At 41.8% G+C, this 18,349-nt stretch overlaps 1 protein-coding gene across 1 annotated transcript in view; it reads left to right on the forward strand.

Moving 5' to 3' along the window:
- The window catches only part of Depdc1b (DEP domain containing 1B), a 60,009-nt gene extending 42,435 nt beyond the window's left edge, over positions 1-17,574 (forward strand). Inside the window, exons 8-11 of the mRNA XM_048442990.3 lie at positions 9,658-9,824; positions 11,667-11,843; positions 14,650-14,835; positions 16,572-17,574. Of these exons, the coding sequence (XP_048298947.3) occupies positions 9,658-9,824; positions 11,667-11,843; positions 14,650-14,835; positions 16,572-16,733 (692 nt within the window). The 3' untranslated portion in view covers positions 16,734-17,574. The remainder of the gene's footprint in view (positions 1-9,657; positions 9,825-11,666; positions 11,844-14,649; positions 14,836-16,571) is intronic.
- The last annotated feature ends 775 nt before the right edge of the window (positions 17,575-18,349 follow it).

Consider the following 18,349-nt stretch of genomic DNA (forward strand, 5'->3'; position numbering starts at 1 on the left):
GCCTGCATAAACCTTCATCCCTGATGCAGTGTTCTGTGCCCAGTCTTAGGCAGAAATCATAGCTGTAGTGAGCTTTCGAGTGCAACAGCCATGTCATACCTGGAAGACTGTTCCACCCCTTTCCTCTGGCTCCTGTTCCCTGGACCTCGGATGGGTTGGTAGACTGACCTGTTTGTAGCAGAATATTCAGTACTCACTTATTCTCAGCACTTTGAGCAGTTGCAAGTCTTAGCAGTGACCATCCTCCACTGAGAGAGATGCTTTTCTGACCTAAGCTGAGAGCAGCACTACCCTATGGCCATTAGCACGAATATCAGAGGGCAGAGGATGGGTCTAGCATTTACCAAAACAGTGGTAGCTTCTCCACTTGTGTCATGGGCTTCTTATTTATTTATTTATTCAATCAGGTTTTTTTTGATTTTTTGCTTTTTTTTTTTTTTTAAAACACCAAGTGTTAATTCCTTCCCATGGAGCAGGGCTTCAGATCCAATCAGTAAGTGGGTGGTTCCTCCATAGCGATCCTGCCAATGATGCTCCAGTGTAGGGTCCACAGCTGGGTAAAAGTGTTGGTGACTTTTTGCCCTCAGCGGCCTGTATGGTGCCTTCCTGCACAGCAAAAGCTAGCTATACAGGCATTGTCAAGGTAAGAACTGATAGATTGCTTAATTCCTGCTCCAAAAAGGAATAAAGGAAAATAGTTAACCTGTATTGTAAAACCCAAAGCAAAACCCACCAAGTTTTATTTCTAAAGGAAAACCAGGATGTTGTATAAGAGCATAACATTGTTGGTAGAGAAGAATGTAAATTTGATATTTACATTTTATGACTAAATTGATTACTCTAGGTATGACTTCATGAGCAGTCAATGTAGGAGGTATATTGTCATTTTAAAGGTAATTTATTTTTATTAAAAAAACACATCTTTATAGGACTATTTGATACTTGAAATATGCAAAATAAATGCAGTAACATTATTCATGTAAAGCTTGTTTTTATTCTTCATATAGACTTATACCTTAGAATTTACACCGTCAAGGAAACATGGTAGAAAGGGAGAAAAGTCCATTATTGCTATTGTTCCTTTCTTTTTGGAAATCAGATTCCCTGTGGGCTGTAAGTATTTTTTTTCTTGTCAAAATGCATGCTGTGTGAATATCGTTAGTTACGTAGACGTGAGAGGAATTAACATACTCCTGGGCATTAACAATCTTTCCCCTTCCATTTTTACTTCCTTTATTTTTCTCTCCATCCCTTCCATAGCCTCTGAACGAAATGTCAGCCATATGTGAATGAGTTACCTGAGCTTAGCAGTGTACTCTGGATTCACGCCTCTGGAGGTTCTCTGAAAGTAACAAAGTTGCTATAAATCGTTTGTGTAATAGTAACTGTGCGTGTGTGTGTGTGTGTGTGTGTGTGTGTGCGCGTGCGCGCGCGTGCGTGTGTGCGTGTGATATATGTGCAGGCATATGCCATGGTGCTCCTGTTGAGATCAGATGACTGCTTTGTGCAGTTGGCTTTCTCTTTCCAGATTTGTGCAGGTTCCACAGCAAGTGCTTTACTCATCCATCCACCTTGTTTTAGGCGTGATTATTTTCTATTAATAGCACCACTGGGGATAAATGGAGGACCTCTTTAGTTTATTATGGAATTCTAAGACCAGTAAGTCTTTTGGGTATTTTATTTAGGCCTGTTGATCTTTTATGGGTGTCTTGGTTTTGATTTGATTTTTAGATAGAGTCTCATTTAGACCCAGCTGCCCTTGAACTCACTATGCAGCTGAGGCTGGCCTTGAACTCCTAACTTTCCTCTTTCCCTATCTGAGTACTAGATTACAGATATGTGCCATCAACCCATCACTGTTATGGAGTCTTAACATACTCTTGTTGGTATTTTGTTTTCAGCTGAGTTTGATTGGGGGCTTATGAATGTATGCATCTCATGGCTAATGATGAACACTTGCTGCTGTTGCGGGTGCTTATGGACTAAATGAGTAGGTTCTCATTATCCTTTTTGCCATTAGCATTGGTTAGACTAGAGTTTTAAAGACTGGATTGAAAAATCAGTTTTTATAGTTCCTTCTCATTTCCCATTTTTTAATATTATGTAAAATTATTTGATTTGGAAACAGAATGACTTGGAACATTTTTTTTTAAATATAAATTCTGATGAATCTTTTTTAAAATATCATTTATTCTTTACAGTTATTTATTTTGAGCTGAGCTAGGAGTTTAAGCTGGCTCCATTCCAAATTGATATCAGAATTAGTTAACTCATAAAATAAAGGATTTGAGGTAAAGAATGATGAGTATTAGGAATTTATTGCCTTTAGCTGTAAGCCAGAATAGACTATTGTCTTAGGGTTTCTATTGCTGTGAAGAGACACAATGACCATGCAACAATTAAAAAGGAAAACATTTAATTGAGGTGGTAGCTTATGGTTTCAGAGGTTTAGTATGTTTTCATGGTGACTGGGAGTATGGCGGTGTGCAGGCAGATGTGGTGTTGGAGAATTCTACCTCTTCGGTTCACGGGTGACAGGAAGTGAACCAAGACACCGGGCAGTATCTTGAGCATATATGAGACCTCAAAGCCCACTTCCACGGTGGCACACTTCAGCCAACAAGACCACACCTATGCCAGCAAGGCCATACCTCCTAATAGTGCCACTCCCTTTTCAGGGGGCATTTTCAGTCAAACCATCAGAACTATTAAATGTGTCTGGTAAAATGTGTTAACCTGCTCTATTATCAGTCCTTCCAAAGTGAACACCGGCATTGGAAATCACTGTTTAAAAAAAAATTAACTATCTTCCTATAGTGCAGAAAGAAAACCCAGACTGGAAGATTATAATTAACAAAGAGTATCTAATACAGTCTGTGGATAAAGGAAGTATCTAGAGATGTAGTTTGAATTTCGTAGAGTTGATTCATCTCTTAAGCTTCTTGACTTTGATTGAAATAGGATGCTGCCTTGATTGAAATCACATGTTGCCTAGATTGAAGCAGGATGTTGTCTTTAAAGGGAGTAATCAGTCTACTTTGTGTCGAAGCTGGAAATTGTCCAGCAGTTTTCAATGGACGTGATTGTCACTTTAGCTTATATTCTCTTCTGTGGAGGTTCACGCCTCTGTTGGATTGAACGTGGTGGACCTTGTGACCAGAGCTGGACCCTGAGAACTGGTAGTCACGATTGATGTATGAAATTGGACGTCTCAAGCCCATTTTAATAGACACAGGTGTGGCGGCCATGTCTATAATCCTAGCACTTAGAAAGTTCAGATGGAGAGAGTACACATTTGAGGCCAGCCTGGGCTACATAGCAAGATCCTGTCTCAGGAATCGGACAACATTTAAAAAGTATGGGATGGGGATCAGGAAGGAAAAAAAAAAAACCTGATTTGACATGTTTGGAGATGCAAGACTTATTCTTTACCAATAATTACAAAATACTCAGTTTGGTTCAGCAGTCTGACCAAGCCAACTGTCGACGGTTCTTTCTTTTCCACCATGAGTGTCAACCTTTACCCATGCTCCATAGCCCACTACACAGAGTCCATTGACTTGTGTAGCATTTGGTAATTTGCATATTGAGGGGAATGAAGGTGGATAAGCAAATGAGATGGATGTCAGTAGGGTTTTAGAAACCGAGCGATCCTGCTGTTGGTTTGTGCTAGCCTTGCTTCTTTAAATATCCTGTAAGCATCTCTAGTTTGAACTATGTGTCTGATTTTTTTAAAAGAAGCTTGATTAACTTGCATATTTTAAGATACAGGAGGTTCATAGACAAATTAATTTTTACAGCTTCTTAAAAAGGAAAATGGCGGAATCTGCGAGTCTGAAACTCGAGGTTTTGCTGGGACAAGTCGATGTCCTTCTAGTAGAAGGAGCAAGTGTTTGCGAACATGGCTTCCAGCTGCTGCTGCATTGCTTCTCAGGCTTTGACTGAGTTCACTCAATTCTTGTTTCTTAATTATTGCATCTCAGCAGTGGCGCCTGGTTTCCCTGCTACTGAGCTGGAAGGCTGAGATGACAGCTTTGTTATTTGTCATTTCCTCCCGGCTTGAAATAGGCACTGTCATTCACTAGTCATTGTGCACTGGATCGTCTGTCTCAGTAGTATGAGATCTGTGTGTGTGTGTGTGCGCGCGTGTGTATGCACGCTGCACACATGCGCACGCGCCAGAAAGTTGTGTAGGCTTATAGTGTAGAATAACCAAATGGCTGGGTGTTTTCACTGTTGTCAGGTGACTTGTCAACAGTATGTGGTGTTTACCTGCCGTATGTTCTCCAGGAAACCTCAGGGTCCTTGTTACTTTCTCAGAAGGAGACTGGTTAGTGTGCTCGCCCAGACAGAGGACTCTTGTTCTTGGTGGTGATGTCATCTGATTTCTGGGCTCACATCTTGTTACTGGAGCTTCTGAAGATGCAGATGGGTCAAGATAGAGATATCTATTCACCCTCAAATATCTCCAATGCTTGTTGAAACACAGTGGAGTTAGGTATTCCCTAAAGGTAGCAATTTAGGGAAGTGTCTCGATTTTCCTAGGATGTAACCCAATGTATAAGTTATTTATATCCGTCATCACTAAGATGATTGATAGTACTTTCAGGAGGAAAGTCTAAGATTCTTCCCATACCATTTCAGCAAGATAAAGATAAAATTATTTTAAAATGTAATATGAAATATGGTTCATTTTTATCCAGTATTTGAATGAGTAAAAAACTTTCTGAGCCCAAGAGCCGAAGGGATCATTACATGCTGTATTTGAGATTCATGTAAGAAAGGATGTCATCTTGAGCATGGGGAGCCTATATCTACTTTTGAATAATTCGCTGTGGTAACCTGCTTGCCTTTCCTTAAAAATCTCCAAAGAATTAGATTCTCTTGCTGTGTCTTTCTTTAAGCAAAAAAATCTTGTCAATCGGTATGTATTTTAAATCCTCTTGGTTCAATATAATCTTTTTTCTTTATATGTTTTCAATAAAAATGAAACTTTGACCCCTCCCTCCCTTTCAACAGACATGACTCTATTGGCTTTTTTTGGGACTTCTAGGCCTTCCTAGAGTTTTATTATTTCATTGCTTTATATTTCATTTCATAGTTTTATATACCAATAGCCAAGAGGTTTTTCAAAAGAAACCAAGAGAAAAGATAATATTTTCAGTAAATGATGTTAGAACAACTGGAAAAGATGAGCCTCTGTATTTTTTCATACTTGTTCAAACTTAAATTAAAGTGGATCATAGACTCAAACAAAACAAATCAACCTAAAATCCACCAGAAGAAAATGTAGGAGAGGATTTTTGCAGTCTTGGGTAGGCAAAGATATACATACAGAAAGCTTAAACAATAAAAATTCAATAAAATTGGCTTCACGTCTCGTGTTTGGATTACTCCACCAGAAACTGTAGACAAGGTTCGGAGAGATTAGACTTGCGTTTTTTTGTCCAAGAATGATAGATAGTCTTGCTGTGGCCCCAGATAAATATTCATCCCCGAGTAATATAGTATGATTTTGTGGAGCCTCTGATGCCTCTGCACCAGGACAGCAACCACTTCGAGGAAACTGTGGCCTGTGGCCCCTGCTGGCTGGCATGCCAGCTCCTCGGAAGAACTACCCATGAACAGCAGCACCAGCAGCAACAGTGGCAAGAGGAAGATGTGGGGCTGATACGAGTACCTGCCTCATCCGGTACCCAAAATGGAGACGTGTCTGGCATAGCCAGAACAGGTCAGCTCACGGGCAGTTCTCACCGTAACAGCTCCTCTCCCAGGAGGATGGACAGGTCCTGCATGATATTGAGATTAGCGGGCCCTTGGCTCTCAGTTACAGAGAGAAACAAGTTGAGTTATAGAGAAATGTAGACTGGACCATCCAAGAGTCCCAGCAGGCCTGAAAATGTTCTGCTCAAAAAGCTCATCTGTGGTTCAGATGCTCTCTGTCTCTAAGCATGAAGAAAACAGGAGCCACGGAGAGGGGAGAGGGCTGTCCTCTCTGCAGGGCTCTCTGCAGGGCCTCTGCAAGTGCTCCTCCCACTACGTAAGCCTTCTGCCAATGGCTCCTGAGGGAAGGAAAAGCCCTTAGCAGTGTGTGTGACCTGTGGGTGTTGTTACAGTTGTGAGTGTTGACGCTGAGATGCTCCAGCCTTGTCTGTTTCCAGCAACTTCCAAAGTCTGTGTTTTCGTCAAATGCCACTGAGACATTTAATTAACCCCGTTTCCCTTTTGGCCCGTGAGTCACTTTAGAATGTTCTAGCAGTGTTTCCTCCCTCACAGATGCAGCCAGTAGTTATCATTTGTCAACACTTCCTCCTAGAGCTACCAGAATTATCCCTGTGTCTTTCAGACTCTGGCTGTTCAACTGCCATCTTGCTCTAAAACAATGTCAGATAAGCACATGGCATCATGAAAGCTTTGCCATTTAGTTTTTGTTTTCCAAGGCAAAGAAATATTTCTTTAGATTGAGTTTATAGCTATTGAAAGGTAAACAGAAACAATAAAAATGTAAGGCACAAGAAATATATTCTGAGAAATAAAAATAAATTTAAAAAGGAATACACCGTTAAAATGCAAGGAAAAGAGCCTGGAGTAGCATATGCTTATTATGTATCTTAGAAAATGCTTGAAGTTAGGTGCTGTAGTTATTTTGAGTGTGGAACTGGTGGGCTTTAGAATCCCTGTTGGAGGGGCTGGAGAGATGGCTCAGTGGTTAAAAGCACTGACTGCTCTTCCAGATGTCCTGGATTTGATTCCAGGTACCCACATGTGGCTGATCCGATGTCCTTTTGTCCCCCGTTGGCACCAGGCACACATGTGGTACACAGACATACACGCAGGCAAAGCACTCATACACATAAAATAGTAGACTAGAATGGAGTCATTATGGAAACGGCCCGCTGTCTCCGAGAGTGTCTGGGTTAGACTAATTGAGCTGGGAAGACCCCTCTTAACTGTGCACAATGTCATTCTAGCCCGACTGAATATGAAGGAGAAAGGGGACTGAGAGCTGGTGTTCATAACTCTTTCTCTACGAGCACACAGCATGACCGACCACCCAAATTCCTGCCGCTGTCGCCCCTCCCCCTCGGGGACAATACCCTTGAACTGGAGGCCAGAAGTTCTTCCTTAAGTTGCCCCTTTCCAATTATTTTGCTACAGCAACGGATAAAGTAATGAGCACATTGGAATATATTCAGAACTCTTAAGCAATAAGACAATTAATACAATAAAAAGGGCACAAACTTTTAAAAGATATTTTGTAAAAGAGAGATGATTTCCTAAGGAGCACACAATAAGATATATCTCATTGATCATTCAGAACAGATGGGTTAAAGCTGTAGCGAGGTACTGGTGTATAAGTGTGAGGAAGCCTAAAGTGAGTTTAATTGATCATGCCACATCTTGGTGATGAAGTGCAGGCATTTAAAAGTTTTAATCTACATTTCTGTATGTGTGTGGGTGCATGTACATGTCATGATACAGTTGCAGAAGTCAGAAGAAAACTTGTGAGAGTCAGTTTTCACTTTCTACTCTGTAGTTCCCACAGTTCAAAACTCAGGTCATCAGGTTTGGTGGCAGTGCCTTCATTCACCTGCTGAGCCATCCTGCTGGCCCAAAGCTGCTCCTCTTTTTCTTCCTTTTCTTCCACCACCACCACCTCCTCCTTCTCCTCTTCTTCCTCCTCCTCTCCTCCTCCTTTTTCTTCCTCTTCTTCTTCATAAAACATCAAAACTATTTTCGTACAGCTTTTTGGTGTTCTTGTATCTGTTGCCACTTGACTATGCTGTAGGGTCCAGAGCCTTCTCATCGTCTGTGCCTCTCAGCGCACACTGGTCAGTGCTCCTCCTTCACCTCATTTCCTCTCAGTTCTGTGTGATCAACTCTTTAGATTCCATATCTAATTGAGGTCATGAGGCACTTGACTTTTTATTCCTAGCTTATGTTATGTAACACAATAATCTCATTTAAGAGCTGGGAAGCTGAAGCGGGAGGAATGCTGTGGGTTTGAGGTCAACCTGTCTTTTCTTCTAGAAGTTTCATAATGTCAAGCCTTACACTGAAGTTTTTATCCATTTTGGGTTGTGTTTGGTGAGACTGGTAAGGGCTAGGGATCTAGTTTTACTTGTCTGTATGCGGGTAGTCTTCAACACTGTTGGGATGGCCCTCCTGTGCGTGTCCTTAGCACCTCTGTTGAAAGTCAGTTGGTTGTAAGGGCATGGGTTCATTCTGTTCCTTTTGTTTATACTGTTCAGTTTTGTGTGTGTGTCTGTGTAGCTGGTGTCAGCAGGGACCCAGAGAGAGAATTGGATCTCCTGAGGCTGCAGTTGTGAGCGGCCTGACATGAGTGCTGGGATTTGCACAAGAGTCCTCTAAAAACCACCCTCCACCCCCCATGTCATATTTGGAAGTCAGGTGGTGTACTGTCTGCAGCTGTGTGCAATCAAGCACAGCTGTGTTGGATAGTGAGCAGAGAACATGGGCATGCTTTTCTCAGTCCAGGTCTTAGTGAACGCATTCAGCTTTCCCCCATCAGTATAATGGAAATCATATGTTTCTCTCTCAAACAAAAGTACCTTTTTACCTCTCCCTCCCTTCCTCTGTGTGTTTGTGTAAGAGAATGTGCATGTGTGTTGGGACCCATGTGTGGCAACTTTTGGGCATCGGTTGTTCCCCTCTCCCTCATTCTGAGACTGTCTGCTTGTCTCCGCTTTCTCCTCCAGGCTAAGCAGCCTGTGATCTTCCGGGCAATTTCTTCTCTGCCTTCCACCTTATTGTAGGCGTGCTTACAGAAGCACAACAGTGTTGGGCTTTTTACAATGATTCTGGGGTCACGTTCAGGCCATCAGGTTTGTCTGGCCAGCATTTTTATCTGCTGAACTACTTCTCTGGTCCCAGCTATTTATCACTGTAAATGTTTTTTATTGTGTTTAGTTATGGTCCTTTGTGTTTTTGTTGCTTTTTCTTTTTGAAGATGAATTTTAAAAAATTTAAAGAAATTTATTTATTTTTATTTTGTGTGCATTGATGTTTTCAACTGCTTATATGTTCAGCGGCATGAGGGTGTCAGAGCCTCTGGAAAGGGGAACCACAAATGTTGTGAGCTGCCATGTGGGTCTTGGAAATTGAACTGTGGTCCTCTGAAAGAGCAGCCAGTGCTCCCAACCTCTGAGCCATCTCCCCAGCCCCTCGTTATGGTCCTTCTATACTTAATTTGTTCAGAATTTTTATCTTGGAAGGATGTTGAGTTTATTAAATGCCTTTTCTGAAGCTGTCAAGATGACCATGATTGTCCTTCTGTTAATATGACATTTTATGTGTTGTATTCTTGATCACTGTAGGTTTTAGAGTTGGGCTTTGGTGCTGGCAGGACCTGCTTCTAGTTTAGTGGGAAAGAGAGCTATGAACTCGTTCCGTCTGTCTGTGTGGTTGTAGCTAGGAGGGAAAATGGTTGTTTGTCTCCCTCTCATGCCTGCTGAATGGCTTCACGGTTTGCATTTTCTGTACTGACTTGTGAGTCACAGTGCATGTATATTGTGCACCTTGCCAGGCATAACTGAATATGTGAGAACACTTTGTATAATTTTAACTGTAAAACTGTGAGGAAGGAGGCCCAGTCAAGTGGGCTGGGTACTAAAAGGCGAAACTTCTTTGAATCAGGTTTGCTGCAGAAAGAGAAGATGGCAATCGAAGCTTTTCAGATTTGTTGTCTCCTTCTGCCTCCTGAAAACAGGAGAAAGCTGCAGCTGCTGATGAGGATGATGGCAAGGATCTGCTTAAACAAAGAGATGCCGCCGCTGTGTGATGGCTTCGGCACCCGCACGCTGGTAGGTTGACTGCTACCATCTACTATGACCCCTGTTTTCAGTCTGAAATGCAACCAAGTCCCTGTTCTGAGCAGTCAGTTGAGAGCAGGAGGGAGGCTTGCTGGAGAGCGCAGCCCTCTGTCCACCCAGACTTCCTTTGCTTTCAGCCTAAGGACCTTGAAGAACATGGTGCAAAGTGAAGAGGGGGTGGGGAACAGGCACTCCCTCCATAGACAGCTACTATGTCCTTGCTTACATTGTATAAATTGTTATCTACCATCAACACGAAGACAATGAAAGAGGGCAGGCAGCATAAGAAACCCATTCTCTTGTTCTGGCACAGGGGACATTGAGGAGTCCTTGTTATTGTAATAAGTGAGAGAGACAGCACGGGCAATGGTAGAAGCAGCTGAAGGAGTGGATTCAAGCAGGCGGGAGCAGAGTACTTAGTTGTGCTAGACAATATGGGAGGAGAGGGAGATTTTTTTTTTCAATTGGCAATTTCATGCGTTTATGGATTCGTGTGCTCTTCACATATATAGACTCACTTTAGAAATATTGAATTAAAACTAATTAATATGTCCATCACTTTATTTATTTATTCATTATTTGTTGACCACGTTTCCAGCAGTGTTGACACAGTCCATGTATTGTTATTAGTAGCTATGGCTGGGGTGCCATGGATAGATTCCTACAACTTCCTCCTAGTTGGAACTTCATATGCTCTAGCGGCATCTCTTCTCCATGCTTCTTCCTGCCGCTGCCTTCTCTCAGTTTTCCTCAAGAAGAGTCTTGTAGGGAGGTTGTCACTTTAATACATGTGTGTCCTTCTCATGCTCTTGAAGCCACCACTCACTTCCTGGGGATCCCCAGCGCATCCTTAGAGGAACAAGCACTGCCCACTAGGGTGACTCTTGATTCCTTCTTGTGTAAAAGGAACCCTTTCGAAAAGTCAAAGAAAAGTTTTACCTCTTTCCTTTAACAGCACACACGCGCGCGCGCGCACACACACACACACACACACACACACACACTTACTTATGTATGTAAGTATAAAATTTTAAGCATGATTTCAAAGCATTCTTAAATCTATTGAAATTTATTGTTTCAAAGCAAAAATTTCTGCCTTTCCTTATATATGCAGATATGAAGATAACGTGACACAGTGCTGATGAAAGCTAGTCTTGATACTTAATGAACAGCCCCATGTCGCTTTATGATTGTAGGTTTTGATGTGAGATGGTTGGCAATAAAATTACAGGGAAAGGGAAAGAGGTTACTCCAGAGCATAGAGTGGAAGGAAGTGATGATATGAATTCCATGGAAGCTGTATTGTTTATATTAGTTAGATATTTGTATTTCTGGTTACCATAAAAGGAGTCTTGTCACTTGATACACAAAGATAATTCTCAAGTGTGTATCTCAAATTGCAGAGAAACTAAGTTAGCTAGGAAAAGATGACAGTTGGGGAACACAAAGTAAATACAACCAGTGGAACTGGGGTATTATTTGGTCAATTGGCTATGAGTACTTTGAACTTTAAAGTGATAAATTCATATAATTTTCAGAATATATGTGCATATGTATATGTATGTATGCATACAAATATATATGCATATAAAACCTTATATAAAATAGAGTTTCAACAATTCCTTAGGCAAGCTTCTCCCTGGTAAGTCTCTTAAGCCGAGATTTCTATTTGAGTTGGCCACGTGTGACTTGGTGCCTGGTGGGATGTGCACCTTGTCCCTTCTCCCCAACTCTTCACATTTCTCTTTTGCAGACTAACTGGCACTCAGTTTAGAGATAGCAACAAGACCACACATTTCTGCTGATTTCACCCTCTTCTTCTTTTCTTTTTAGATGGTTCAGACATTTTCTCGGTGCATCTTGTGTTCTAAGGACGAAGTGGACTTAGATGAGTTGCTAGCTGCTCGTTTGGTCACATTTCTGATGGACAATTACCAGGAGATTCTGAAAGTTCCTTTGGCCCTGCAGACCTCCATAGAGGAGCGCGTGGCTCATCTGCGAAGAGTTCAGGTAAAGATGGGACATTGTCAGTCCTATAAGATTGACAGCTGGAAGCCAAGTAAGTCTGCCAGTCTCCTCCTGACATCTGTCATAAGGATTAAGTGAGCTGATGTGAGCAAAGTGCTTACAATAGATCTTGGCGTGTACTAAACCCTGCATGAGTCTGCTGTTGCCGTGGGTAGCCGTGGGATGTGTGCTTGGTTAATTGTATCAGTCACTGCTATGTGGGTCAACCTAATACATTGAACAAGTTTGGAAATACAGATTACACATATAGAAAATTAGCAGTTACACTAAAATGTCTGTAATATATATTTTCTTATCTTTTTCTATTTCTCCCTTCCTCCTTTCTCCATTCTTTTCTTTGTCTCACTTATTTTTAGTAACTTAATTTTTCTTACTTAGTAATACAATGGAACATTATCTCCTATCTTCAAATCTTCTTGATTGACACTAGTACCAAGAGCACACTCTGCAGGTAAATAGTGTTTGAGTTAATGATGTGTCCTTTTCTTTGCTGTGCCTTCTTAGTAGGCTATTACTGTGCTTTATCTCTTTTTCCTTTTCTGTAAAATTGGAATGATAGTTAATATTTTGTTTGGTTAGAATATATAGAAACGGGGCTGGTGAGATGGCTCAGTGGTTAAGAGCACTGACTCTTCCTCCAGAGGACCCGGGTTCAATTCCCAGCACCCACATGGCAGCTCGCAGCTGTCTTTAAATCTAGTTCAAGATTTACTAGTTCAAATCTAGTTCAATGTGCATGAAATAAAGTTAAATAAAGTTTTTTTTTAAAAAAAAGAATATATAGAAAGTGCTAACAGTAATGTTTTAATGTCTGTCATGTAGCAAACTGCTGTTGAGGCTGTTGTTATTGGTATGTGATTGCTATTGGTCTACAATAACAATGTAGTGATGTTATTGGTATGCGGTATCAATAATACCTTTATTGATACCATCCGTATTCCATATTAGGAATGTATACATAATTGACTGTGGTGCTCTTGGTTTTTAATTTTTAGTTGTATTTTACTTTATGTTTTTAAGGCAGGGTCTCATACTGAAGACCACCATGACCTGGAACTCATTATGTAGTTCAGGCTGACCTTGAATTTGGAGACAATCTTCCTGCCTCAGCTTCCTGAGTTTTGGGATTATAGACATGAGCTACCATATCCATCTCTGGTTGATATTTAGATTGTCTCTTTATCTCTCTCTGCTTTGCAAGCAATGCATTAGTAAATATTCTTATAGCTAGATTTTTGAGGGGAGAAGGCTGATCTACAATTATTTTCCAATAGGAAATTCCTAAGTGCGTCATTGCTGGATCAAAGACCTTAAATATATTTTAAGTATTGGCAGCATATTGCCAAATTTCCTTTTAGTTTGATTGTAGAAGGAGCGATGGGCTGCTTTTCATCCCTCCTGGCTCCTTGGCCGCCTAATGTGTGTAGCACCAGGAGGTTGTGGCTTACCGGGAGGATTCTAACCCATGTCCATCTCTGGTCGGAGAATCATGGCATCTGCCTCTGTTTTCTTTCTCCCACAATTCTGTTTTGTCTTCCCTGCCTACCCATGTTCTGACCTATCAGGCCAAGCAGTCTTCTTTATTAATTAACCAATGAAAGCAACAGATAGATAGAAGACTCTCCTACATCATTTGATTGTTTCAATTTAATTTATGTCAGTGGCATAAGAAAATAAGTGGTCATTTCCCCTTTTCCTCTTCTTTGAACATAATCTCCATGTATATGTGTGAGTAATACATGTATGTGTGTGTATGTTTATTATATATGTATATACACACACGCACCCTTGCCTTTTGCATTGGTAAAACACATAATCTGACTAGTGTTTTAGTTTAATATTTTTTTCAGTCCTAATATTTTTATGACTTGGACTTTGAAGAGTAACGATGAAAAGCTTCCTCCAGTCTTCACAAGGGAGGCTAGAGCAGCCGTTGTCGTTCCTGGTCCTTGCTGGGTTTGTGTGCTCACATACAGGGCAGGTAGATCACAGTGGCCTAGCCTGTGAGCCCTGTGGTTTGTGTGCTCACATACAGGGCAGGTAGATCACAGTGGCCTAGCCTGTGAGCCCTGTGGTTTGTGTGCTCACACACAGAGCAGGTAGATCACAGTGGCCTAGCCTGTGAGCCCTGTGGTTTGTGTGCTCACATACAGGGCAGGTAGATCACAGTGGCCTAGCCTGTGAGCCCTGTGGTTTGTGTGCTCACATATAGGGCAGGTAGATCACAGCGGCTTAGCTTGTGAGCCCTGTGGTTTGTGTGCTCACATACAGAGCAGGTAGATCACAGTGGCTTAGCCTGTGAGCCCTGTGGTTTGAGGATCAAGGGTGGGCTATGCTGATTAATCTGTCCGCAGATGAGCTTGGTCTGGTAAAGACGGAGTTGCGCTGTGGCTGTAAAGTCAGTGACGGCTGCACATGGCTCCTGGAGATCAAGCTGGGCTCTCCAGGCTTTTCTAGAAAGTGCTCCACCACCCACTCTCCAGCCCCTAGTTTCTACTTAAATTTCAGATCTCATTGAAGGGCACATATAGGAGTTCTTTGTTGTTTATTGGTTTTTTTGTTTGTTTGTTTGTTTTGTTTTGTTTTAGAATGAGTCTCAAGTTCAGAAAAATAAAACAATCTAGTATTTTAAATGTAAGACCATGGCTTTAAATGTTATTCTTTTGAAATCATGAAAACACACTCCTTTTCAATATGCCCCTCCTCCCATGCAAACTGAAGAAAATATCCCACTCCTACCAGGAGACAAGCTGGTTTTGATTTACTCTGATTCCTTGCCTTGCCTCAGATAAAATACCCAGGAGCTGATATGGACATCACATTGTCTGCGCCTTCTTTTTGCCGTCAAATCAGTCCAGAAGAATTTGAATACCAAAGGGCATATGGCTCTCAGGAGCCTCTGGCAGCCTTGTTGGAAGAAGTCATAGCAGATGCCAAACTCTCCAACAAGGAGAAGAAGAAGAAGCTGAAGCAGGTGATTAGGATGCTCTTGGGGAGGCTTCTCCCTCTCCTCTGTTCTTGCTGCGTCTTCCTTTTATTCTCTCTTTTCACGGGCTTTATGTAAATCTTATCAGGGCATGTGAGTTTATCATTTAGGTTCTGTGTTGCAGAAATTTGGTTGATTGGAACACTGCAGTCATTTTTCCAGTTCTATCATGTTTTACATCATTGAATACTTCTCTCGTAGAGTTAAATTCTAATAGTTGCCATTAGCTTTGCTACCTGACATGATATGAATCAGCCAAACAATTACTTCATGGAAACTGACTATAAGAAAAATATTTAATGTGTGTGTGTGTGTGTGTGTGTGTGTGTGTGTGTGTGTGTGTATGTGCACACGCGCATGTGCATGCGTGTGTGCAGGTGCCTATACCACAGCATGCATGTAGAAGTCAAGACACCTGTTAGGAAGTAGTTGTCTGGTGCACCTTGGTGTTCGGCTTCTGCAAAGGCACTTCTAGCCACTGAGCCACCTTGCAGGAACTATTATTTTTAGATAGGCATTATCAGCGTGGTTTCCTGTCTCAGGCCCCACTAAGTGTTCCCATCAGCCAAACTGAGTTCCTCTTGAGTGGGGCAGCACAGCCGAGGGTCTTAGAGAACAGTCTTCATTCAGAAAAGGCTCCCCGCCTCACGTCACTGCCTCATGTCACCACATCACTTAGATTTTGTTGCTGTGGAAGAAAGACTGATAGAAGCAACTTAAGGGTTGGGGAAGGTTTAATGGGCCCCCAGTATGAGAGGGTATATTCATTGTGGCAGGTAAGGGATGCTGGAAGAGTTTAAGGTGTGGCATCAGGAGCATGCATAAAGACTTTTCATGCCACCAAGGGCCAGAGAGCATCTGTGAAAAAGGGGAGGGTAAGATACCTGCAGGGACCTGCTTCCAGCGGTTCACTTCCTTCAGCCAGGCTCAGCGTCACAGTTTTCAAGACCTCCCCAAGCCATGCCCCCTGTTGGGAACCAAGCATTCGAAACACGGCACCAGGAGGACATTTGCCATCCCAGCCTAACCTGTACTTTGACCATCCTCAAAGCCTGGTCTTCACTTTGGTGGATGGTATTTAGTTTTCTGTTTGTTTGTTTTTTATTTTTTTAGATAGAGTCTCCCTCTGTCTGTCACCCAGGCCAGCCTCTACCTTGTCATGCTGGAATTGGAAGTGGGGCCTCGCCACTCTTGATTTTGTTCTTCACTGTTCCCAGACACTGCATACATAGGATTATTCCCTGGACATCAGGGATCTGGGCCTCTTTCTCATGTTTCTTCTGCTAATGTTGGAGTGGCAAATATTGAAGGAAGAATACATGCCCTTCCTTTAAATAGTCCTTGGATAATACCTCCGGCATTCCTCTCTTCTCTTTGTTGGGTAGAAGCTGGCCAGTCTAAGCTGGAGAAGCATAGAAATGGCAAAACGTCGTTGGGTCAGACTTCTCTTTGTGTAAACACAAGGTATTTCCTGTTCAGACTTACTGGTTTTCACAGTGAGGTCTAGTTAGAGTGGACAGTGAGAACATTTTGAGGGATCTGATTACAAGGACAATTTCATCTGCAGACTGGATCAAAGGAAAAGTGAGGTGGAGCTGTGGGCACCAGCATTGAATAGTTTAAGTAAAGGAGAGCAGGGATCAAGAAGTTTTACAATTGGACTGTCCAATTCTTGTGGCTCTTCTGTGTCTTTTTTTTTTGACTCATATTGGACTCCCGTTCAGTTTCAGAAATCGTACCCTGAAGTCTACCAGGAGCGATTTCCTACACCAGAGAGCGAAGCACTTCTCTTCCCTGAAAAGCCCAAGCCCAAACCGCAGCTGTTCATGTGGGCGCTGAGGAAGCCTTTCCAGCCATTTCAGAGGACGAGAAGTTTCCGGATGTGATGCAGCAACGAAGCTTTAGAGACCTCAGTGCTCGAGACAGTTTTGAGTCAGTCGAGGTTCAAGAATGCTAAGTTATAAACTACTGAAATAGGGGGTTTCAAAGAAGCTGTCAGATGACCTGACTCTTACCATGTTGAGCCGTTGTCAGTATTTTTATAAATTTCAATGCTGTTTTTAGAGATGTACAAATCAGTGAACGATTACAAGCCAAGTGTATAGTGGTGGTGCAACAGGCTTGGGAATGTGGAAAGTCTAAAGGTAAAGTGTTCTCTCTCTTCTATTTGTTGTTTTCTGTAGCATGCAAAGTTCTTGTGTGTGCTTTCTCCTCCCTGACACGTCTGTGAAAACCAAGCCTAAGAATAATGTACATACTTGAATAAAACCCACACTGGGTGCTGTTACTGTGGTACATTAACTTTGTTGTCAATTGTGATCTTTGTGTACATCCCATTTTGTTGTTGTTGTTGTTATTGTGCAAAAGTCCCTAATGTCTTGCATTGTGTTGGCTGTGCCTTTTCTTGCAGATTTGCCAGTTGCTGTGAAATCTAACGCTGGCTCTTTGATCTCCCATGTATCAGCCTGCAGATGTGTGGATGTGGAGTAGGTTTGCTTCTGCCCACAGCTGTGTGATGTGAGTCTTAGCTAGACGGAAGGTTGAGCTGGATGAATTCTTTGGGTTCTCTTAGACCTGTAAATCTAAATTAAATCTTTGTTTGGTTTCATGAGAAAGTATAAATAGGTTTGGTAAGATGAAATTACTTCCTTTATGAATGTATTTTCTCAGCTTCTTCAGCCTTTTGAAAGTAAATGCAATGTAAATAAATACTGAAGTTTTTTTTAATACTGTGCCTAGTGTTTTTCTTTTTTTAAAAAATATTATCTAGTGTTTTTTTTTCTTTTTAGATAAGTTAGGGAGTCTCCTCAAATGTCTCTGCCAATATTTTCACATCACTCAGTGTATCAGAAGTAAGTGAGGTTTATTTTGGCTTTCGTATCGGTTTCAAGAGAGTGTTCCACAATGGCTGTCTGTCTGACTGTCTCTGTCTTTCCCTCCTTTTTCCTCCTCCATCCTCTCCCTCCTCCTCTTCTCCCTTCTCTCTCCTTTGCTTCTTCTGCAAAATAGTGGAGCACCTGCAGTCCTTGTGAGTGTGGACTGACAGGTTTTTGTGCTCTTGCCTTTGAGATCGACTGCTGTTCTCCTGGGACAGAGTATCTTCCATACTCTACAGAGATTTTGCCCATTTAAAAATAGAGAAGTGTCTATGTTGGCCTGAGAACTGTTCCAAATGTTTAATGTGAAGGTGATTTTTAGACTTCAGTGTTCTTAGACTTTGACATTTTGTCAAAGTACAGCCTAGTTCTGCTTTCTGCTCAGTCTTGCCCCATGGTGGAGAACCCCTTTGCCTGTTGCTTTTGGAAGTGTGTGTGATTCCTTTCTGCCTTACACTTACTTCTTGGAATATGTAAAATTCCTAGGGAAGCACCGTAAACCAAGTATACAACCGATGCTTGGTAACTACAGTTTTCCTAAGTGCTTATACCAGTTAACACCTGCATCATCAGTGTGTGTGAGTTTCTTTTACACAGTATTTTCACCAAAGCTTGCCTTGTGGGGT

This window comes from Myodes glareolus, chromosome 15, assembly GCF_982192425.1.
Source record: "Myodes glareolus chromosome 15, mMyoGla1.1, whole genome shotgun sequence".
Taxonomy (NCBI): Eukaryota; Metazoa; Chordata; class Mammalia; order Rodentia; family Cricetidae; genus Myodes; species Myodes glareolus.